Below are 25200 nucleotides of genomic sequence, written 5' to 3'. Positions count from 1 at the left end.
TAAGTGGCACACCCACATAAGAAATAAAAGCCTGAGTAAGGCAGGGTCTGTAAGAAATGCTGCTTTTCTGTGTCTACCCTGGATACTAGAATAGCTAGTTGGAACTCACTACATCCAAATGTCTCTCTATAGTAATACCTGGAGATGTTCTTTATATGCAGGACATTTTGTTTTAAGGAGTTAGTGGGAATGCCTGACCCAGACCATGTTATCAGAGCTGTATGGAGTATACCACATAGTACACCTCATCATGCACAAAAAATACAACTTATATCTGTAGTGGAGTTGTAATACTAACTTCCAGTTTCACCTCACTGTGGACTCCATGAAACTCTTAGCAAAATGTGGCTAAGTGAATGTCGTGCCTTCTGTCTTAATCTTTACCACATTCTTTTCCATCATCTTCCTGTCTGGCCTGTAATGATCTCAGCCTCTCCATTTGCAATTGCTCAAGTTAAGTACATAATCTTTATCGAGTATATTTCTGAGCATACTTTCCTCAATATTAAATTTCTAGATAAACTACCTAAACTACCCAAGACTAATATCCCTATTCAGATAAATATCCNGTGGAAAATAAAGGAGGTATTTATTTACCTGTTCTGTTTTCCATTAGTAAAAACAATTGGATTTGAACTGTAAAAGCCTCTCCAATCTTCAAAAATATACTTGATCTCTACAATATTCCCACAAATCATGAGTGTGGTAGTTTAAAGATGGCTTCAAATTCTTTGCTGCTTCTTTCATTGAGAGGTGGATTCAAATTTCTCTTTCCTTGAATCTGTGCTGGTTTTAGTGACTTGCTTAACAAACATAATGTGGCAAGAAATTAAGATGTTATAGGAATTCCGAGTTATTGGAAACCTTGTGGCTACTGCCTGGGCTGCTATTACTCTAGGGAAAACCAGCTTCCATTTAAGAAATCCATCTAACTTGAGACTGTCATGCTGTGAAGAAGTCCACGCTAGTCACTCTAAGAGGCTGAATGCAAAGAGAGGAAATACCCAGCCAGTCCCAGCAGTTCTAAGCATCCCAGCCCAGGCTCAGACATGTGAGGGAAGAAGCTACCTTGGGCATTCCAAGAAGACAGAATGTGGAGAAGAACAGAGAAACCCAGCCAGCACTCAGAATCAGGATCCCAGACATTTGGCTGCAATCAAGTCTTCCCAGATACCTGCAGCCATTCAAGTCATACCAACTGAAGGCCCAGTCATCATGGACTATAGATAAGTCATCTCTGCTGGGCCTTGCACAAAATCCTGACCACAAAACTGTGATCCTTATAAAATGGTGGTTATTTTATACCACTAAATTTTGAGAACAGCTAGAAGCACCCTCCTTGGGTTTAATTGTTTAGTCATTCCACAGAGACAGAGTTAATTAAAAGTTTACGTGGTGTTTGCCAGCGCTGCCTATAGAAGGAAAATATTGATTAGGACGAAACCTGCTACAATCTAGTAGTAATCTATGCTCCCAAGCATAATTGTATTTCAACAATACAGAAAAAAGCAAAATATTTATTTTCTCTTTTCACAGGTATCTGAGATGTTATTATTGGGCAGTTCGAACCTTAATTANCATGTGTTTGTTCCTATTAACACTACAGTGACTTTGGAAGAGACAGGAATTCCAATACTTACAATGGAGTTGACCATGTGGGGAAAGAATCTAGTCCCTCTCCACACTTGGGCAGTATCAGCTTCAATAAATTTCCTTAACTTAAAGGGACCCACAGGTCCAGGAACTGTGACCAAAATAAATCAGGTAAAGGGAAATTATAAATTGGAATTTGAAAAGTTAAAATGCAATTCATGAAATTAATTCCATACTTCTTCAAGGTGGTTCTCTTTGACATCAAGTTCACTATAATATTAGTAAGTCTAAGGAAGCCTGTTGGAAAAAAATTACACAGTGATAATATTTTTATTCTCCTGGCACAGTGGTTTCTAACCCTACCAAAAATTTAATTATCTTTTCCTGTTCCTATAACCACCAGGTTTAAAAAAAATGTACTTCAAAAGGTATTGAATTTACTGAATTTCAAAATGAGTGATTTCCTTCCAGATGTTTTTTGCTAGAATATTGACTTCAATTGCAGTTTGTTTCTTTCTTTGTAAACCCAACTTCTTACTATTTGAAGATCTGAAAATTATAAACTGTTTTACAAGAAAAAGACCACACTTCTTCAAGGATTAATACACAATGACACAAATTAATGTTATAAGTGGCACACCCACATAAGAAATAAAAGCCTGAGTAAGGCAGGGTCTGTAAGAAATGCTGCTTTTCTGTGTCTACCCTGGATACTAGAATAGCTAGTTGGAACTCACTACATCCAAATGTCTCTCTATAGTAATACCTGGAAGATATGACAGTTCCTTTTACAACTAAACTAATCTTCTTGAAAAGATCTATCTGGGATGTAATCTATGTTACAACTCAAAAAATTCAAGCCTGGATATATACTCAAGAGAAATAAAAATATATGTCCATAGATAAAATTGTACAAGAATATTCATAGAAACTTTATTAGTCATAACCAAAAACTTTGAGACAGCCTAGGTATTCATCCATAGGTGAATAGATAAACAAACTATGGTATATACATATAAAGGATACTACTCAGCAGTAAAAGACAAATACTAATACACGCAACAGAAATAACTCTCAGAAATATTGTGCTAACTGAAAGACGTCTTGCACAGATGCGTACATACTGTGTGATTTTATTTATTTGAAATTCTTAGTAGTAATCTATGCTCCCAAGCATAATTGTATTTCAACAATACAGAAAAAAGCAAAATGTTTATTTTCTCTTTTCACAGGTATCTGAGATGTTATTATTGGGCAGTTCGAACCTTAATTACCATTGGGGGCCTTCCAGAACCACAAACTTTGTTTGAAATTATTTTTCAACTCTTGAATTTTTTTTCTGGAGTTTTTGTGTTCTCCAGCTTAATTGGTCAGGTAAGTTGAGAGTGAATCCCTAGATACATATAGTGCTGTCATTTTTGGAAGGCTAACAAGTGTCAGAAAGTTTATAAAGGAAAAATTAAAATCAATGTGGTTCTTTATTTCTTTACTAACTTTTATCTATTTTGATAAAGTTGAAGGAGGATGAGAGTGGGTCTACATTGCCTTTCCAGTTTTAAACCATTCATTCTATCAGAAGACCTGTCAGCAAAGAGTATTATTTGGGAACTCTCAGAGAAAGTTGTTTGTAAGTTAACTTCTCACTTGGAGCTTCCTTAAAATTCTCCAAAAACACTCTCTTATTTACTTAAACTTCAAATATTGTCATAAAATCCTTGGATTAAAATCTACTTCAAAGGTCATTTAAACCAGAGTTACAAAATGCCACCTAAAATAATTAATAAATCATTGTTTCACAGACATTAATTATGGCATCTCCTTATACTGATTCTCAAGGAATCATAATCTAGTAAGAAAGTAAAATGAATACTTATATTGCAAGGTAGTTTGCATTTGCAAGGGATAGAGCCCAAAATCTTTGTGAATTCTCAGATTCACAAGAAATAAAAAGCTCAAGAGCATAGCATCATTAGAAGTTATACTTCTTTGGGGCCGGCCCGGTGGCGCTCTGCTACAGTGTGCCGCTTGGGAGCGTGGCGGCGCTCCTGCCGAGGGTTCGGATCCCACATACAGACCGGTTCCCGCTCACTGGCTGAGCAAGGTGCGGGCGTGACACCGAGGGTTGCGATCCTGTTGCCGGACACGAAAAAAGACCAAAAAAAAGGAAAAAAAAAAAAAAGAAGAAGTTATACTTCTTTGGAAGGTGCTTATACTACATACTAGAGAGCACACGAAAAAAGACCAAAAAAAAAGGAAAAAAAAAAAAAGAAGAAGTTATACTTCTTTGGAAGGTGCTTATACTACATACTAGAGAGCAAAGAAGCTATATTGAGACGTGTGTACTGGATGAAAAATTAGGCTAAGTCACAAAATGATATTCCCACTAGAGAAATGATTGGGTCCCACTCACCACACTCACAGCAGTATGAATAAAACTCATGCTTTAACAAAATTAAACAATAAAAACTATTCTTTGTGACATGTGAAGCTGCTCACAAATAGTCTAAACTCAAATCCTACATACATGAATGTGAAGGGTCTGCTATACGTGGTAAGCACCAGAGGAGAATTTGAAAGCTCTCTATTAGTTCAGAAAAGAGAAGCTTCCCAGGAGTTTCATGGGGAAGGATGCATTTGAAACATCTTTAAAAATCAGGTAGGATTCAGTGGTTATAGACAGGTAGTTGATCAATCAGAAACAGTGTGGAAAAAGATGGCAATGATAAAGCATAAAACATGTTTGAGGAACTAGAAAGCGTTCCAGAATGACTGGAGTGAAGGATACTTGTAAATAAGAGATGTGTATATGGACAAGATGTTTTAAGGGCTCTGAATGCTAAATTAAAGATATTGAACTTTATCTCGGAGGCAATGGGAAGGCAGCCAGGGAGGATTTTGCATAAAGAAGAGATTCAAGGAAGATTAATAAAAATATGATATAACTTAGAAGGGGTGATACTGTTTTAAAATACAGTCTTCATTATTATTTAGGTATGGAAAGGCCAACAGATCAGGAAACAACTGCCATTGAAAAGGTAGTTTTTCATACTCACAGATCCCAGGAAAAGGGGGCACACTACACCACAGGGCAGGGAAGGGAGGCTCCATGGGGAAGCATAGGGACGAAGCAGGAGAGGCAGGGTAATAAGGCTGCTGTGGTCTGCATGTTTGTCCTCTCCAAAGACCTTATGGAACTTAATTCCCAATATGGTATTTGACAGGTGATGCCTTTAAGTTATAATTCAATCATAAGAACTATGCCCTGGTGAATGGATTAATCCATTCATGAATTAATGGGTTAATGATTTTATAGGTTATCAGGGTGTAGATTGGTAGCTTTGTAAGGAGAGCAAGTGAGCATGTAAAAGCACACTTGCTCAGCCCTCACCATGTAACATTCTGCTCTGCCATGGGACTCTGTGGAGAGCTCCCACCAAGAAGGCCCTCACCAGATGTGCCCCGTGGACCTTGGACTTTCCAGCCTCCATAACTATAAGAAATAAATTTTATTCTTTATGAATTGCCCAGTTTCAGGCATTCTGTTATAAGCTGCAGAAAACAGACTACCACACAGGCTTACAGGTGGCTGGTTTGAATAATTTCAGCAGGTTCTGGATATAAGGGCTGTCTCTAGTTGTCTGGTACCTGACACTGGGGTATAGGGCAGCTGAATAGTGGCCTGAATGTGAAAGCCCATGTTAGAGCCTGATAAAGAAAGTAGTTGAGGGTATGGGCTCTGGATTCGTGAGTTTGCATGTGAAAGGCAGACTCTCAGGAAAGTTGCTTGCTAGCCCTAGAATTAGCTAACCCTAAGAGGGGCAAGCAAGACTATAGGTCAGCAAGACTCCAGATATCAACACACCAAAATACAGAAAATAAACACTTGGTTAATACAGATACACAGGGATACAGCAGTTCCAGACTGCACATGTTAATGAAATGTAGAGAGAGAGGGTGTAAAGGAAACTCTATTTAGAAAATATTTATGTTTGGAAAGATGAACACCAAGCAGTTCAAAACTGTAAGTATAAAATATTCATAATCTTAATGGCTGCGATCATGTTAACAATGATTGAAATAGGAAGCTGGTTTAAAAAGTAAATTCAAATCAATTTGAATGTAAACAGTAAAAAAAAAATCACATTATTTCATATTTTTCATAAAATCAATGTGAGATAGTTATATCACATTGTATGTTTTCTCAGTTTCACAGATGAAAAAATTCCAGTTTAAAGAGATTAAGAGGCATCCCTAATTCATACATGTAATTCATTCAGTCATATGACAGAACTATATATAATAGTATTGATAATAATAGTAAAATCAAACATGTATTGAGCATTTATTATGTCCAAGGCAATTTTTACAACAAGACTAAAAAACTACATCTAGCACCATTTCAGTTCTCTTGCTACCTAGAGGGCAATCTTTGGACCAGCAGCAACTGCAGCAATTCAGAAATTCAGAATTCGTGCCCTACCTCAGACCTACTGAATCAGAACGTGTATTTTAACAATATCTTCAAGTGATTGATATGCACATGAAAGTTTGAGAGATGTTCCTTTATTCAGCTCACCACACCACACCTGCCTTTAAATTGAATTTGAGGTTCCAACAGGAACAAGAAGAAATATAAAATCACTAAAAATGTGGTACTAGATCACAAGAGAAAGATTAATGCCAGAGATACAGATTTGTGCCTTACATTTTCATAATGAATAAAAGATGCAGAGAAGGAAAACAGAGAGAAACAAAAATAAGGAGTCTGGAACAAAACCTCCACTTATTCAAAATTCCCACATATAGCCACACCAATGACTACACCCTGGAACTAATCATCACGTTTTAACTACAATATTCTATTCTCTGAGTCAATTCATACAGACTGGCATTTTCTTCCTCTCATACCCTCAAGTACTTCCCTAGCCTGAAACCCATCATGGAATATGCGTCTTCCTCAACTCCCACACCAACAAAATCCAGCATTGCTGAAAGCACAGAAACCATTCAGATTACTGTCACTGCAAATTCTTGAGCCCTCGATACTGATTGTAATACTTTTAATTGTCCTCAGTTCCCAAATTAACTTTTTGTTAAATCTCCCAACCCAACCCCTAATATCCCAAGTCTCCCAACCTTAGGTCACTGGGTAACGTAGGTCATCTATCAAGAATGGCATGGGAAATCGAGATCTAGGAATTGAGGTTGTTGAAGAATATTTGGAAGAGCCACTGAGGAGTAAATTAGAGACAGATACAGTTGAACTATCTGCGTGGCTCCTCAGCAGATACTTTTGATAAGTAAATGAACCTATTAACTCTAAAATGGAGACTGAAGAAGGTATCACAATAAAAGAACCATTTTAGCTAGACCTCAAAGAATGAGCAGTTTTTCCGTAAGCAGAAAAGGCTCAGCAGCTACTAGAATGAAAGCAAAGTCTTATGAGTGTGAGAGTGAGGCCCTGGTTTTCCTCCCTATTATAAACCCACAGTCAGAGCAAATTTACAACCACTTGCTTCCCCCTATGTGAGAGGAAGAGTCGAGCTATATATCTTTTTTGTGCTGAGACCTTAAAGATCAGCTTTTAACCTAGAGTGGGTTTTTATGGCTGAGTTATAAACATCCAAGAACTAAAACCTGACAGTTCCTTAAGAATTGTCACAGCAGTAGATGATGCTTCAGTAATTTCAGCACATTTCAACTTCTGCTGAATACTATGCCTTTAGCATGATGAGATTTGATTTTATCTGTCTAAACAGCACAAAGGGAAGTACAGAGGTTGCAATTTCATGATGAATTGAATCTATATAGCAGGCACACTGGGTAATCTATGAAGGATACTTTCAAAGTGAGATTCACAAAAATGGACTGGCCATTCTGCCAGATAAGTGCTCAACTTTCATTGCACATTCCTTGCATAAGCACAAACTGTATAATCTTTTTAAATATCAACTAACATTTTTGCAGTAATATACAATTTGCAAAGAAGATTATGTGCAATCATATGCATATATGACTGAATCCTCACAAAAATCTCACATAGTAGGTAGAACAGGTCTTACATTGTCCTTACTGGGTAAGAGAAAAATTACGATTTGCCCAGTATTTTATGGGAATGGATAAATTAGAACCCAATATCAGTGTGTTTAAAATCAAATAGTCAAGGCATTAGAAAGGAATGTATCATGTAAGAACATTTAATCCAACCAGAATTTTAGGAACTCTTCTAGTTCCTCTGCTGGGTGTGGAGTGACCTATTTGTGGTTTTAGATGCGAGATGTAATTGGGGCAGCTACAGCCAATCAGAACAACTTCCGTGCCAGCATGGATCATGCCATTGCCTACATGAACACTTATTCCATTCCTAGAAGTGTGCAGAATCGAGTTCGGACTTGGTATGAATTTACATGGGACTCACAAAGAATGCTGGGTAAGCATGGCAGGTGACATTAAATTCCTGTAAATCTTGTTATATAATGAAAATTCTGTATGGTAGAAGCAGAGACTAATTGGATTTGAACAAAAGGTTGAAACACAATTAAATGATCTTTAAAGCATGAATTTAATACCATGGGATTTTTTTCTTAAATATAGTGCCATATCTTACTGATTATGCAAATGTTGGAAGAGAAAAGGCTAACTTTTATTTAATGACTACTGGATGCTAGGTATTATACACATTGTCTAATACAGAGGTCACACACACACAGAAAAAGAAAAAAGGAATCAGGAAAACTAGGTGTTATTAACCTATTTTACAATAGGGGCAACAAAGGCTCCTAGCTGAGAAATCTGGCCAAGGACACAGAGCCAGCAAAGAGCCTGCCTGGAACTCAGACCTGCTTTGTTCTCCTCCAAACCCTTGCTCTTTCTGTGACATCACCCTGTCACCAGGAGCACAGTACTAAGAAAGAGCAGCATTTTTTCAGGGCACTCCCATCCTGCTGCAGAGCACACAGTTGCTTCTAAGAGACCCTTAATAATTAATGGTGTCTATCAACAGTACTACAATACTGAAGTTAAAAATTATTTTTATCAAAGGATATAAAATAAGTTCAAGATAATGTACTAGTTGACAGTAATCAAATCAACTCTTAGTTTATTTCTTATCATATAAAAATAGAAATTACTGCCACTGCACAGCCAAAAATCCACTGCCTCCAGAGTGCAAATTATAATGAGATTTTCAAATCACGAAGATTCCAGAGAGCAGACAGGAATCACTGGTTGTTGATAGTAGGACCCCTCTTCACCTTTCTGCCCCTCTAAAGAGACTCCAGCCTCATGTTTAGAACCTCTTCCCAAATGACCAAAACAGCATGCCTCACTCTTGAACATCTACACTAGTCCTGGGGTGTTTCAAGCAGGAGGCGGGGCAGCAAAAAAGCTGGAGGCTCTTGCCTCTCTCCCTTTGGCAGCTGCAGATAATGATCCAGTCCTTGGGTTAGGAGGTAACTAGAGACAAAGAGCCCTCGGAAACAAGGACCTATGTTGTATATGGAGTATTTTCATATGTAGAATCTATATTGAAAGCAAAATTGGGATACAAAAATAGCAATTTTTCTCTTTTCTAAATAGATACAAGAAAACTTCAAAAAATAATCAACTCTCAGAAACCCTTGGCATACTAGACATTATCTGTCTAAACAACACAAAGGAAGTTCAGAGGTTGTCCATTAAGAATGGGCAGTTTTGTTTATGGAACATTGTACCAGCCTGAAGGCCCATCGTTCAATTCACAGGTACAAAAGCCTGTGATGTATTCACATTCTTTGTTGCGTTAATAAGCAAATACAAGGGTACTTCAAAAAATGTATGGAAAAATAGAATTGAAAGATAACACAAACCTTTCCATAAACTTTTTGAAGTGCACTCGTAAATAACAATAATTCGAATTTACTAGGCACATTTCTTCTTTAGATTCTATTCCCAGCTGAGTCACCTACTAATTATGCACAATCAAGCAAGTCACTTACAGCCTCTTTTGGCTTCAGTTCTTTTTGTTTTTCTCCTTTTTAGCAAAGTAGGAATGAGAACACTTACCTTTACAATTGTCCCATGGGTCAAATAAGATAATAGATGTAACAGAGCTCTGCAAGCTTTCAAATTCCACGTAGTACTCCTTATTATTTACCATCCCTAGAATGTTAGGACTTGAATCAGTAAAAGAAAACTAGATTCTCTTTGTATCCCAGCTTGTTCACTAGCTTTTGTCCCACGATCATTCCATTTCATATCTAAGTTTTAGCAAGCATAATATTCTGGAATTATTCAATATGTCATCCATAGTTAAAACACTTCTTTTCTCTCATGAGCATAATAATGCTACTGTGATAGGTATGTGAGACCACTAGAAATAATGAAAATATAGAATTTCGTGCATCAGTTTATTTACAAAAAAAAAGTTTACAATTTATTTCATTTATTTTTTAATTTTTTCTACTTATAATTTGGTGACTTATTTCATTCATTATTCTGTTTCTTGGGATTGATGTGTTTATCTTCATGAAGATGAGTCTGATTTGCTTGAGACCCTGCCTACTACCATGCAGTTAGCCCTTGCCGTTGATATAAACTTCAACATCATCAGCAGAGTCAACCTATTCAAGGCAAGTGCTTTAACATTTAATGGAAAGAGCCCATATCAATCTCTCTGTGAAATCTAAGCTCTTGCTTTATACAGTAACTATCTATCTATTTATCTATCTATCTATCTATCTACCTATTTATTTATTTATTTATTTATTTATTTATTGCCTTATGTTTTAACATAGTCAAAATAACCTGCAGAATTTATGTGGAATTAAAGAGTCAAAAAAGTTACAGGTCTCTCTTCAGCAGATGATCTATTCTTCAGAAGCCTCTCTCTTCTAATTGGTGTCAAAGAAGAGTTCTTCAAACTCTTCTTGCATTAATTTAAATCTAATTAAACTCCGCAGCTCTATGTCTTTGCTAACATGTGCATCCCCTTCCATTTATGAAAGTGCCTTGGCGCGGCGTAACAAATCAGGCCCCAGAGTAGCTCTGGAATGGCCTCACGGTCAGAGAATTGTGCCTAATCATGGCTTCTATTACAAATGCTTTGGAATTAGACTTTTAAGATGGTAAAATATAAACTTAGAGACTTTTTTCTTTCAAAAAATGCATAAAAAGAAGTTAACTTTTAGAATGTTTTTCATTTTACTGTCCTTTTCTTTATGTATTATTCTATTTATAAACTTTTCTCACCTAAGATTTAATTTTGTGTGTGGCATTCACTGATTTAACTGTTTAATTAATTTTTTCAACAAATATTTATTAAGTTCCTAGTATGTTCCAGGCATCATTTTAGCTATTGGGAATACAATAATTGGGACATATGGAGCTTAAATTCCAGAAGAAGGGAATGAAAAATAAACATAGGTATAACATGTGTGGAGGTGATAATGCCATTAACAAAACTAAACAGGGTAGGAGGACGAGGGCAGTGCTGGTCAGAAAAGGCCTCCCTGATGAAGTGCATTTGAGCACGTGAGCAGAGGGCTGTAGGAAGCAAGGGAGTGGGCTATGCAGATACTGGGAGAGGAGAGAGAGGGACGCGGGGGAGGAGGGAATATTACAGGAGCATGAATGACATGAAGCCCTGAGCTGGGAACACACTGCAAGGAAGCTGGAGTGGCTCCTTAGCTACATTATCTCAACAGTGTTTTAAAATGTTATAAAACTCTTTAGACCTCAATGACTAGCTTAATTGAGAACAAGTGACAACAATGAGCTCTTTTCTAAAGGAAAAAAATGCTTTAAATCACCAGTGACTTCTATGAGATTATCTGCAACTTGGGAAGTTACCAGTTTTCTGTCTCATAGTTTTTCCTTTGTTTTCACATATATATTTTTTTAGAAATTTATCACATCAGCAATATCTGATTGAGAAAAAAGGTTCAATCTTCATATCTTGCTAATGTTGTATATAAACTTAGATTTATTCTTTCCTGACATTCCCATTTAAGATGCAGTTCTTTCCAGAAAAAATCCATTTCCATTTATATTTCTGTTCGATGAAAAAGTTTTTATTTTTTTCCTAAAGCCAAATGAAGTAGAAAATAAGTAGGTATGGAATCTTTCTAAATTTATTTTCATGGAGACAGCCTTAGTGGTCTATATAAATTTGTTATTTTCTTGGGCATGAAATAGGCTGAATAGTGATCCTACATTCTACATCTCATAATTTATACCCAATTGATCCTCACATTGCTTCTGAATTAGTCACCTGAGTTCATTGAGAACCGCCTTTGTACCCGAGGAGCAGAGTGCACAAAGGAGGGAACATTCAAGGTGCCCAGAATGACACTTAGGAGCCTTGGCCGGAGGCTCACAAGTGTGGAAAAGTATAAACCTGTTTATTGAAAGAGAAGTCTTTGGAATAAGAGCATGCGGTGATGACCAAAGATGAATCTAGAAAGGTCTTGAAGCCAGGCTGTGGCATGTGCGCCCAATCTTATAGACAAAGGAAGCTGTGAGAGGAGGAAACGAACAGGATAGATTTCAGTTTTACAAAGACAAAAGGTGGTGCTGCACTGAAGAGAACAAAATATTCAGGGATACAAAGAACGGTGGCTGACAACTGTTGAAACCTCTGAATCTTGAATTCTACCTGAAAATGAATCTTCCATATGGAAAGAGAGAGAGAGAGATACAGCACCAAGATTGGAGGCTGGCAGGCATGTTCTGTATCCTTCCAGTCTTCAGGGTATTGAAAACCACTAACTCACAAATACCTATTTTAGGATGCCCTAAGGAATGTTTTAGTTTATGTCTTGGGGCTTCAGTCAAAAATTGCAGAGGAACTTTCTCCATTTCATAAATTTAAGAATGAATACAGATCTAGTGGAATTTTTTTGCAATATAGCACCAGAGAATGATTCTAAGCTAAGTAACATTGCTTCAGTTTTTCAAAAAACATATGTCTGTTGCTTTAATTTTGCTTTACATTCAAGTTAACCCTAAAAAGTACAAATATGCTTATCTTTCTTCCCTTTTTGCCTTGCAAGATTTGTTTATATATTAGTGGAATGATGACTGTCATAAGGTTTTGTCAAAAGTAATGTAATTGATGCTGAAGTGTCATAAGTTATCATAATGTCAGATGAAGGTCGCCCATACTGTTCCTAATCCTTCAGTCCCAGCAATGCTGTCACTATACACTTTGGTATACTCAATTCTTACATGCCCCCCAAGCACTCTCAAGGCTGTATGGAATATAATTAAGTCAAAGCTAAGAAACCAAACTGTTGCTGACCCTGAATTTTAAAATTGATACTTATATCTTCATAAAAGTAATAATAGCTGCTATTTATTGAGTGCATACTATGTACCACACTGTACTAAGTACTTCATTAACTTCTTTCAATTAATTCTCACAGAAACCATCTTGTTGTGACTGAATTGTGTCCCCCCGAAATTCATATATTGAAACTCTAATCCCCAGTACTTCAGAATGTGACATTTGGAAATATGGCCTTTAAAGAGGTGGTTAAGTTAAAATGAGGCCCGTAGTGTAGATCCTACAGATCCAATCCAATGTGAGTGATATACTTATAAGAAGAGGAAATTTGGACATATAAAGAGACACGGGTTGCAGGTGCGCAGATAAAATACCATGTGAGGACACAGTGAGGAGGCGGCTATCTGTGAGCCAAGGAGAGGCCTCAGGAAAAAAAAAAAAAAACCTGCCAACACCTTTATCTCAGACTTCTAGCCTCCAGAACTATGAGAAAATAATTTCTGTTGTTTAAACTACAGTCTGTAGAACTTTTTTATAACAACCATTAGCAAATTAACACACCTCTGATAATGGGTTTGTTACTATCCCCATTTTATAGAGAGGACAAGCAACTAACCTGACTTGAGGTGACAGAGCTCTAAGCAATGGGACAGAGTTGAGCACAGGTTTTCTTACTCCACAGTCTGTGAACTTAACCACTAAATAATGCTACCTTCCAGTTCCCCACCAACCCGATCTAGATAACTCATACGATGGTGAGGAACTGGGAGAAGTTTCACTAAAGTCAAAAGTCAAGTTCAAGGTCATACTTCTTTGGCAATTTTTCACAGACTTAAACTTGGCACATCAACTAGATACCTAAATTTACGCACACTTTTCTACTCTCCTACTAAAAAAAGACCCTGAAACTCATGCATTTTTTCCCCTCTTAATCAAAGCAAGTAGAATTATAGTCACAGATTTTCACTAAAACTTTGCTTCAATCAGTTATGGTTAATTAGTAAGATTTGCTGCTTCCACATGGGGTGATCAGAGTTTTGAAATAGCTTAGAGATGAATAGTCATATTATACTTTTTAAAAAATTTTTTACAAAAATGGCTCTCCTTGCAGATTTCATGTTATTCCAGGCCCAAGCAAAAGTATTAAGATAATAAGGAGCAATTCATTTCTATGAGATTGGGAAATTTTTCTTCCTTTCTGATGATTTATTATTTTGATTTTGATTTTTAAATATATCTTATCAAATTAAATGCTAGGGAAATCACATTTTGCCTCTGCCACTAATTACCAGAAATGGGAGAAAATTTAATAAAAGCTCTGTGACGCCACCTAGTGTCTATCATTAAAATCGCACCATTTGGAAACACAAAGAACTCACCGCTCAATGGAAAAAACCGGGCACCCAGAGATAACAAAATTGAAATGTAGGTACCACTCGTCTGTCAAGGAAAGCACGATGTGTTTACTATTTTCTGTTCTGGTATAAATGCAGAACCCCTCCCAAACAGGACACCTCACTAGCATCTGTGACTCATTGTGGTTATGTGGCAAACAGGGCTTGGAAAGGCTGTGACTTCTGCGGTAGGAAGGATGAGGAGGAAATGTGCTGCACGTGAGTGACAGACTGAGCCAGGAATAGAATGGGAATGACAAAATGACTTCTACCACTCACACACGTATCCGCAGCAATGATACCCTATTCAGACAAGCCATCATGTATTTACTCCCCAGGGCCTGAAATCAGAGAGCTAGAGTGAGACTGTTTCATTTTTCCTAAGGTTATTTTTACTCTGGTGATATCAGTAATAAAGTATTGTTGTTAGATTTTTAAAGTATTTTGAACAGTGACCTTATGATCTAGATGAGCTCCAATCAACTACACATCCTGAGCAGTTACTCTAAGGCACTGGGCTAGGCACTAGGGGGTACCCCAAGTTACCGCACCCGTACTTTCCCTGCTCTCCAAGGTCCCCCAGTAAGGTGGGGAAACTCTAAATGAATAACATGCTTCGTCACTGTGTGACAATTAAGGGACTCAAAATGTGTAAAGTGCTTATATCAGTACCTGGCACATAGGAAGTTAGATTGTTATTATTACTATTGTTATTAAGAAGAAATAAAACTGAAGCAATCACAAGGGGAGTTTTCACGCATGTAAAATCAGATTCTTCATGTGGCCCTCCGTGATCATAGGAAGACAAATTACATTCATCCTCAGGGTTCCTTCCAACTTATGTCTTTCCACTTTGACTACATGATACTGAAACTCTTGGAAAAATAGAATTATTGTCAGTTCTCAAGGAAAACTTGATAGAGATGACTTTGACTAGTGTTTGCAAATATTGAGTATAAAGTTAAGTCCAATATCACTTAGATTGAAATATTGATAAGTTATGACATCACAGCACCTTGCAAATTATTTATCACATTTGACTTTGCTGCTGCCGATCAGTAAGTAGCATGACTGCTATAGTCAATAGCATGAGCAACTGAATTTCACTGCCCTCAACATATCACCCATCACTTGCTTGTTTAATGGGAATGGTGTTTAAGATAGAACAAAGCATTTCCTTTTATAATAAGGCTGCATTGGAAAAAGCCCTGAAGACCATTGTTTATACTTGAGGGTTTCGTAAATTCCCAGTGAGTTATAAATTACTGATGATATCTTAAGTTCTGTTTCAAAGAAAGCAGGAATGAGCCTAAAAAACGGAGAAATCCTGTAGGACTAAGAGAGTAGACATTCCAAAGATTAATTTTGCCAACTTTACAGTTGTGTTCAGAACTTATCATTATTAAAAGAAGAATTTCCTGGGTGCAGAAACCACCATCTAATGTATAGGTTATGTTCTGAATAAAAATAAGGCTTCTCGGCCGGCCCGGTGGCGCACTGGATAGTGCGCCGCTTGGGAAGCGCAGCGGCGCTCCCGTCCGAGGGTTCGGATCCCACGTACAGACCGGCTCCCGCTCACTGGCTGAGCGAGGCACGGGAGCAACACCGAGGGTTGCGATCCCATTGCCGGTCCCCGGTCCGGTACGGGGGCAACACTGAGGGTTGCGATCCATTGCCGGACACGGAAAAAGACAAAAGACAAAAAAATAAAAAAATAAAAAAATAAGGCTTCTCTCATCTCCATTCAAATCTCTAGAATCCTTATTCAAATCCGTAACACACAGTTTTTATACAGCACTAAATTTCCCTTTGTCCAAAATGGAAAAATTTCTAACAGCTTTATTCCATACATCAGCCCATATTTATTTAGTGCCTAGCATGCCCCAAGCCCAGGTGAGACACTGGGGATACAGAAGTGAGTTATACACATCTTGACCTCAAGTTGCTCAGAGTGTAGGCAAAAACTTACTCTCTGGTGATACTCTTCCTCCAACACCTACTGCATGTCTGACCTCAAAGAAAGTCAATAGACTTCCTGAGACTTTGATCATTCATCTAAAAACCAGGAATGATGGCACTATATTCATTAATGCCAGGCATCACAGGGAGGTTGGAAGAATTAAACAGGTAAAAATGAGAAGACAGTGAAAGGTAATACAAATGTTATGTATTAATATAATTTTAATGTTGATGTTTATATAGGTACTCTCACTTTATAGAAAAAGGGACATTTATGAAGCAATGCTGACTTTCTGTAAATCAGAAAATGTCATAATGACTTCTATAAAGAAAATGGAGCTGAGTTACAAGAAAAAAAATCTAGCCCCAGGATGTAATTCTTTTTAAATCATACAATAATGGAGCAAAGTGTATCTCAAGAAAATAATCATTTTATAGGGAAAAAGAAAAAAGATAATAGTTTTCAAACACATCAAAATATAATGACTTCATAATGCAAACTTCATTTCACTAAGCCTAAACCCAGATAAGAAGATTCTTTCCTAAACCACAGCTGCACCAGAGCTGGTGGCACCTTTCCATAAAGCAATTGTTAACGGACAGGATCACTTAATTGGTGAAAGTGAAATTCTAAATTTTTACAATATACTGCTGCTATGTTCAGTTTGCATGATTTGACCCAAGTCCTGTCCAAGTATGTTAATAAAAAGTCATGTTAAGAATGGTTCAAGTGTTTTTCTCTGAGGAAATCCAAGCGATAAGCAGAAAGCTATCAATGAAAGTGCTTGTGTGTATTCCTACTGAGAAGAGGGCTAATTATTTGCTTATCTGTTTTAGGGCTAATCCCCTAGGTTGGTCTAACAGTTTCCATTGATTTGGTTTCCTTTATTAGTGCTTTCTGCCAGTGAGCTCACCTGAAGGATAGAAGAAGGAAGATGAAACATTATTTTTCCACAATGGGAGAAATTTTTATTTTTATTAAAATTTAATATTAATAAAAATTAAAGTTGAAGTCTCATCAGTTCTTCTCCCCAGGTCCATTTCCCTTCCTCCCTCCCCAGAGATAAACAGTAAGATGATTTGGGGGGGAGGGGGCTTGTCCTTCCAATCAACATTTTTATAATTTTATTTTATATGCATATCGACATAAACAAGACAGTATTTTTGTATAGTTGTTTCATAGCTGGAATCATATGGAATATATTCAATACCTTGCTTTTGTTCAGACCACATTCTTTGTTGAGTTTAATCATATTTATAGTTTATTCTAACTACTCATGATATTCCAACCTATTCAGTGTTTTATCTGCCCATAGATTGACATTACATTGTTTACGATTTTTTCAGTATTGAAAACAATACTGCCACACCACTGTCGTGATTTCTTCTAACTTGGTCCTGTGGACTCTCTCTGGAGAGTGACTATAAACTCTCATCCTGCCCTGATGGGGTCCAGGGGAGGTGGTCATGGATGTCTACAGTGTGCCTTTCATGAGATACTTCTTTATCCTGGAGACGGCTTAATGCCTACATGTCTGACCTCTCACAGGAAACTTGTTTATACTGACAGACGCCCTTACGGCTCTTGTCTGACCTATGTCCAGTTTATTCCTACCAAGACAGCCATTCTCTAGGAGAACCCTGACCTAGAAAGCAGTTAGGTTCAGGTGTGTCTGTTAGGTAAGACCCAGTGGAGGCAGCACTACAAAACACTGTGGCATATTGGTTCAGTCCATCTGAGGTTTGGGGTCAATGAGGCGAGGCAAGTAAGTCGTATCTAGCTTCCCACAGAGAGGTGGCCCCCAGAAGGCAGTTGTATAACACAGATATCTGGATCCACCACACTGAGGAATTAGGAGGATGTGGACAACTGGAAACTGTCAAGAGTAACTAAGCCCTGCTTCTGGTATGAGAAACTCTTATACAGATGGTCCCCAACTAATTTTCCAACTTTACAATGGTGCAAAACCACCCTGTTTTTCATTTTCAGTACAGTATTCAATAATTTACATGAACTAACTAACACTTTATTATAAAATAGGTTTTACATTAGATGATTTAGCCCAGCTACAGGCTTTGTTCTGAGCACATCGAAGGTAGGCTAGGTTAAGCTGCGATGTTTGTAGGTTAGGTGTATTAAATGCATTTTTGACTTTATTTATACTTTATTTTTGACCTGCAAAGAATAATTAACATTGTAAAAATTAATACCAGAAAATCAAATTGTGTACATGGAAGTAAATATAAGTGGGTTTTTTGAGATATTTTATTTCTGATAATTTACAATGTAAATCTTCCCCATGGATATAAATGATTGAGAGTTAGCTTCATTGCAATAATATTCCAGACATGTATACACTCAAGAACTTCCAAGTGTATTTCTAATAGATTTTCTTTCAAAGACACTAACTGTTCCTAGTGGAAAAGATCCAAAGATCAATTCAAAGTTTGTTTGTGCTTTTTTCTAAGTGGGTTTTGAGTGATTGGAATGCCAATTTCTGAAATAAAATTATTCTGAAATGATGACAGTATTTAAAGAAATTGGGCATATGAGCCATTTATTTCAAGAATTTTTGCTGGACAAAAGATAACTACACTTCTTAGGAAAAAAATATGTTTATGATTTGCTTTAGCAAATATCATAACCTGTAAGACATGGGAGAACTAAAACAAGTATAAATAAAAATTATAGGCTTTGGGCAAAGCAAATATAAAACAAGGAAAGAAAAGATAAATTTCCCTCTACCTAGAAGGGCCTTTGTGCATCTTTGCAAATACAAATCATGCTTATCCTCAAATTGCTCAAATTTTGTTACCCACATGAGCACTTACCTGATGCTTCTCCTCTCTCCCACCCCACTCCCAAGTAAAAGTAGCCCCCCTCCTTCTAAGAGCCTTACAGACGTTCACCTAGGACACCTTGGGGCATAATTATCTTCTGCCATCAACTACAGCTTTTCTGTTTACTTAAAATATCATCCCATCTAGACTGATTTTTCTCTCATCCTTAATTCCTCCAAGGGTGGCATACAAAGCCTTGCTCCTAACAGCTTCTTATCAATATTTGTTGGACTGTATTAAAAAGGTATTTTTTCTGGCCCTGGCCTTTTTTCTATTCTGGAGCACCAAAAGCTATACTTTCTCAAATGAATTTTTAAAATTCTAACACCAAGTTCATCTGAATGCTTCTCACCAATGGCTACTTGAAGATACTTCAATCATAAGTTATTAACTTTCCTTATCAGTCAACAACTCTGAGGTCTAAATTTTATATGAATCTAGGTCAAGTGTCTGCTATCGAAGCCATTACAGGAAGCTGGTGATTGCTAAAGAAATGATTATCCAATCCACGAATTGGGAGTAGACCCTTTGCTTCCCTTCCTCCTTCCTCTGCTACTGACTTTATGATTAGTTCTTGGCTAAATCATAATTTCCCTAAGGAGTGAGCAGAATGAACCACAAAAGGAAAGCTGCTACTTGTTAGCAGCTCTGGGAGGAGAAAAATAAAAATATCTGGTGAAAGAAAAAGATTCAAAACCACATGTAAAGTGAGATTTTTGAAACTTCTATAGATTTTTCTTCACCCCCTTATAGGTAAATTATAATTATTTAGACAGAATACAAATATGGATATATATCCTAAAAAATAAAATTTGTTTCTTAATCTATCAAAGTGGATATGAATAGTCATTCACTCAACAGATATTGCTTTTATATATATATGTATATTGTCCCTGCCTTTAAGAAGATTATGAGTGAGTTGGGGAAGAAAGATATACAATCACGCAAAGTTTAATAATAATATCTACAATGGTATGAAATATGTCACAAGAAAGAAAACTAGCAAAGATTTTTATCTATGTTAGTCCTAATATACTAATCAATAATTATTAATTATTAATATAATATTAATAGCTAGCATTAATTAAGCAATATATTAAGTTTTACTTATAAGTATCACTTTATCCTCATTTTACAGATTAGGAAACTGAGAGCATGAAAGTTTACATAGCAATAAGTAAGAGAGACAGGCTTCCACACCCAAGTCTATCTGATCAAAATCCAAACTATTGCCATCATATTACAGGTATTTTTTTTTCGCTTAATTTGGGGTCAAGATAAGTCCATATTCACTGGCAATTAATATTTTAGTGCTAATACAGACAACATATATTACCGTTTATTTCCATTGCTTTTTAAATAAATTTGGAACATTACCTATGTCTATAAGAATTTTTTTTTCTGTTTACATAGGGTTGTGATACACAGATGATTTATGACATGTTGCTAAGATTGAAATCTGCTGTCTATTTACCTGGTGACTTTGTCTGCAAAAGGGTGAGTACATGCTATTTTTCAAATTCACACCTAATACATGCATTTGAGAAGTTCAGACATAGGTCAAGAGCATAGTTTAAACAAAATTCATCCAAGGTGAATTTCATAGTATAGAAATAATTATGATATACTATACAGTTCTGTAAAACAATAATGTGCTCTCAGAATTCAAAATGGAACAAGACATATGGATTTCATTATTTATATTATACCATAGAAGTGTGGGTAGTCTAAAAAGCTGCCTTGTATAAATATATATTATCAATCATCACACCCCATTAATTCCAAATACTTAAAGCGGAGGAAAAAGTTACAGAAGCAATACTTGGTTCTGCCCTTTTTTATGTCTTTGGCAAACTATCAGTTACCTCCATTTTGCTCACCTAGTTAGTGGATAATTGACGCCACATTTTTTAAAACTTTACTATGCTTCTTATGATTATGTAATGCCTGTTCATTATTTTTAAATGGAAAACACATAAAATCCCAAAGACAAAAATTCCACCACCCAGAAATAAACACTATCTTTTCATGCAGATTGATGGAGAGATAGATCATTTTATAAAATTGGCATCACATTGTACATATGTTTTGAAACTGTTTTGTCATGTAACAATATATCATACAAACATTTTACATACAATTAAGTAATCTCCTAAACCTGATTTTTTAAAGCTGCATGATATTTCAGTCTATAGATGTATCATAATCAATTTCCAAATGTTTGCTATTATAAATAAGCCTAAAATGAACATTCCCTTGGATAAATATTTTTGCACACCTCTGAGAACTAACTTCATGGGCAAGAGAAAGAATGATGACCCCCTAGGTTTTATATTCTGAGAAACTAAATCAATGGTGAAGTCAATAATCAAAATAAAAAATAGAGGAAGATGAGCAAGTCAAAGAAATGGGGGAGATGATGCAAGATCTTGGGGAGTTCACAAGCAAGAGAGGATGAAAAGCACTTCTATCATTCCCAAATAATGTGTTCAATACTATTGTTGAAGCAAGCACAGCTGCTTTAGGACATAAAGTAGGGACACTTGTTTCTCCCACAAACTGGCAATATTTCCTGCAGAAGATGACACATGAGCTAAGTCTTGAAAAATGAACTAGAGCAAACCAAGTGAAGAGGAAATAGGAATTCTAGGTAGAGGAAAGAACTAGCATGAAAACACCTAAAACCTACTCTTGTAGCAATTTTATAATATACAATGTATTATTATTTATTATAGTCACCATTCTGTGCAATAAATCACTAAAGTTTTATTCCTCCTGTCAAACTAAAACTTTATCCTTCGATCTATTATTGTCAATTAAAAATAAATTTTTTAAGGGCTGGCCTGTGGCTCACTTGGGAGAATGTGGTGCTGATAACACCAAAGCCACGGGTTTGGGTCTCTATATGGGGATAGATGGTTAGCTCACTTGGGAGAGTGTGGTACTGACAACACCAAGTCAAAGGTTAAGATCCCCTTACTAGTCATCTTTAAATAAATAAATAAATAATTTTTTTTAATTATTATTAAATTTTTTAGAAATAAAAAAAAAATTTTAAATAATGAGTTTCATGAACAAAGGCAGAAAGGAAGGAAATGTGCCTGCAGAGGGAGTATAGGGAACTACAATAAAGAAAATGTTAGAACAACTTTAGTATGATTTATTTAATAAAACAATAATTTTTTAAATACTATCACACAGGCACAGTGCTGACTACCGAGCAAAAAAAAAAAAAGGTTCTCGTCTGTTGCTTTGCCCCCCACAGATTTGTCACCTTTTTCCCCTGGGTGACAGAGCCACAAAGGATTACTCAAAGCCCATCTCTTCTGAGCAGTGAGAAGCCCCAAAGTGGTTATTTCCCCAGAACTCTCAAGAGAGAGGCATTCCTTCCATTTGGGAAATTAACCCCAAATTAGGGTTCCTTTCCCATATTTATTCTCCAGCCCTGGAAGTTACAGCAAGAGACATAGATGGGGTTATAGTTTAACAATATAGACTGGTAACTTTCAGTGAAACAAGCCAGATGACATTCCATAAGTTGGGAAGAGACATAGGTGGGCTTAAAGTTTTAACAAGTTTAACAACAGAAGCTGGTAACATTCAGTAAGAACAAGTCAGATGACGTGCTATTAGGCAATTAAGTGATCCACCATCAAAAGCTTGATCTTAGCAAACATTCTCTTCTTACAGCAATTTCCCAGTATCTTTACATATCAATCAGTAACTTGTCTGTCTTTGAACCAGCAGCCTTGCTGTGTCACAACTCTTTATCTTACAACAGAGACTCAATAACTTGGGGAAAATTACTTGTTTTTTGTAAGGTCAATATTTGAAACTGCAAGGCTTTGGAAAACCAGGCCCTGTGAAGTACATTTGCTTTATAGTATACTCCACACTGGTCCTCCAGGGGCTTACAATCTAGTGCCAAGATATTCAGTTCACAATGTATATCAGAATCACCTGAATGTAGAAGTCTGGGCTCCACCTCCAGTGATTCAACTGGTCTGGATGGAGCCCACATACGAAATGCAGCCAAAATTGAGAACCACGGACCTTATGGAAGAGATGAGCAATAAACAAATGAAATTAAATAAATTCGTGATTCCAAAATGTGCAAAGTTGAATAAAGGGAAAAGAGAAGTTGCTGGGAGAATGTGTATTCGAAAAGGCACTTAATTTAGATTAGGGAACTGGGAGAGAGAACGGTTATCGGTTTGTCAAGCATGACCTTTTTAAAATCTAAAGAGAAATAGTTCTTTAGTAAAAAAGTGAGCAGGACAGCATTTCTGAGGAAGACTTGAAGCCATGAGCCAAGAGGCGAGGAAGAGCTGGTCATATTCAAGGAATGAAAGCAAGTGAGAGACTGGAATAGTGGTGAAAGACAAAGTCAATTGGAGTGTGAGTTTTTTTCAAGGTTTCAGGTCTACACTAAATGCCAGGTGCACAGGTGGAAATCACTCTAATGAGAGGATGGAACTGGAGGCAGATGTTTGGGAACTGGAATATAATGGAAGGAGACTTTGGGAGCAGCTCAAGAGAAGGTAAGAAAAGGCTGTAACTTTGAAGATCACCAGTGTTTGTGGAAGAAGTCTCCAAAGAAGAATCAGAGATGGCAACTGAGAGGAAGCTATCAGAGATAAAAGAGGAAAAATGGAGAGATTGTGATATAATGGAAACCATGAATATACAATCCCACACAAATTAGTCCAAGTTAAAATTAGACAGATTGGTGATATGAAAACATTTTCATTAAAATGGGAGACAAGCCACAACACAGTTTAAGGATCCCTCTGAGGCAGTGGTCCATTGGAATGGCATGAACTTAATGCACCAAAATGGCCTTTCAATTTGTTCCAATAGCAGCCGGGAATGAGAATTGAGGTAATTCATATAAACTTTAGCACTTGTGCCAGTAAGCAGTGCAAATTTGCTTAACGCAGAGTAGATGTGGCCTTCTCATTTCCAATGTCTTCTTCACATTCATCTTTCAATAATAAAAACAGATCAGTGAACACAAGTGAGGGAAGGAAAGGAACAAGTAGGGGACAAGCAGAAATGAGAAGACGTGAGAACTACAAGTCACATTTCTTTGTTTTAGTTTTGGTTTGGGCTTGAGTTTGGGTTTCAGTTTGGGTTGGGGTTTTTAAGAGGGGATTTACATACCAGTAGATATTGACAGAGAAGAGAAAGGCTGTTACTTAACCAGAATTTAGACATCTAAATTGAGCTTGATTTTTTTCTTATTTCCACAAAACACTTTAGAAAAAGGGAAGAAAAAAAAATCATGTTCAATTTGAGGTTACCTAAATAATTGAAGAAATGCAAGGTTTTGGACTGAGTCTGCTGACCTGCCTAATCCTCGGGATGGTTCCTAAAGTTACTGGGCGGATAGCTTGGACTACTGCAAAGAGTATTTAGGAATGCTCTATAGCAGTGTAAGAATCACCTGGAAATCTTGTTAAAGAACATTTTTCTAGGACCCCATCCCAGAGAATCAATATATCTACAGAGAGAGCCAAAAATTTACACCTCTAAACAAGTTCCTAAGTGGTGGTGGTAGTGGTGGTGGTGCTGGTGCTGGTGCTGGTGGTGCTGGTGGTGGTGGTGGTGGTGCTGCTGCTGCTGCTGCTGCTGCTGCAGCCGGTCTATATACAACCACACTTTGAGTAGCACTGTTCTTTTCTGGTGGGGTATACCTGAGTGTCATTAATGCCCCCACTAGCCTTAGAAATAGCTTCCTACACAGGAAGTCTGAAATTCTGAAGTGCCCTCTCACTAAGGGTTACCTCACTCTACCTGAAGCTCTTGAATTTCTACACTTTCTCCAAATTAGTCCATAAACCAACCACAAGAATTCGGTTCAATTATTTTGCACATTCTGTCAGCTCTTACTCTCAGAGGAATGTCTACTTCATTTGAATGCTAATTAAACTTGCAGGAAAGGATTAAATTAGCCTAGAAATATGCAAGAAATAGTGGAAGTTTTGGTTCGTTGATTATGCCAGATCTTCTTGGAAAATTATTGAAATGATCATTAAAAAATAATTAAAAGTGCTGAACTATATTTAAGTACCCATTATGTACTTCTACCTCCAGTCACTTGTAATAACTGCCTTTGAAAAAACATTCCAGTTTCTTGAGAATTACTTC

The 25200-nt window shown here is 36.8% G+C and overlaps 1 protein-coding gene across 1 annotated transcript in view; it reads left to right on the top strand.

Annotated features, from left to right (window-relative positions):
* The window catches only part of CNGB3 (cyclic nucleotide gated channel beta 3), a 145329-nt gene that overhangs the window by 95818 nt on the left and 24311 nt on the right, over positions 1-25200 (top strand). Inside the window, 4 exon segments of the mRNA XM_008572614.1 lie at positions 2826-2967; positions 7864-8023; positions 10105-10202; positions 20464-20547. Of these exon segments, the coding sequence (XP_008570836.1) occupies positions 2826-2967; positions 7864-8023; positions 10105-10202; positions 20464-20547 (484 nt within the window).

The sequence above is a fragment of the Galeopterus variegatus genome, unplaced genomic scaffold (assembly GCF_000696425.1).
Source record: "Galeopterus variegatus unplaced genomic scaffold, G_variegatus-3.0.2 Scaffold48, whole genome shotgun sequence".
NCBI classification, from domain to species: domain Eukaryota; kingdom Metazoa; phylum Chordata; class Mammalia; order Dermoptera; family Cynocephalidae; genus Galeopterus; species Galeopterus variegatus.
The sequence above is the reverse complement of the archived record's forward strand: the minus strand, read 5'-3'. Positions and strand labels throughout refer to the sequence as shown.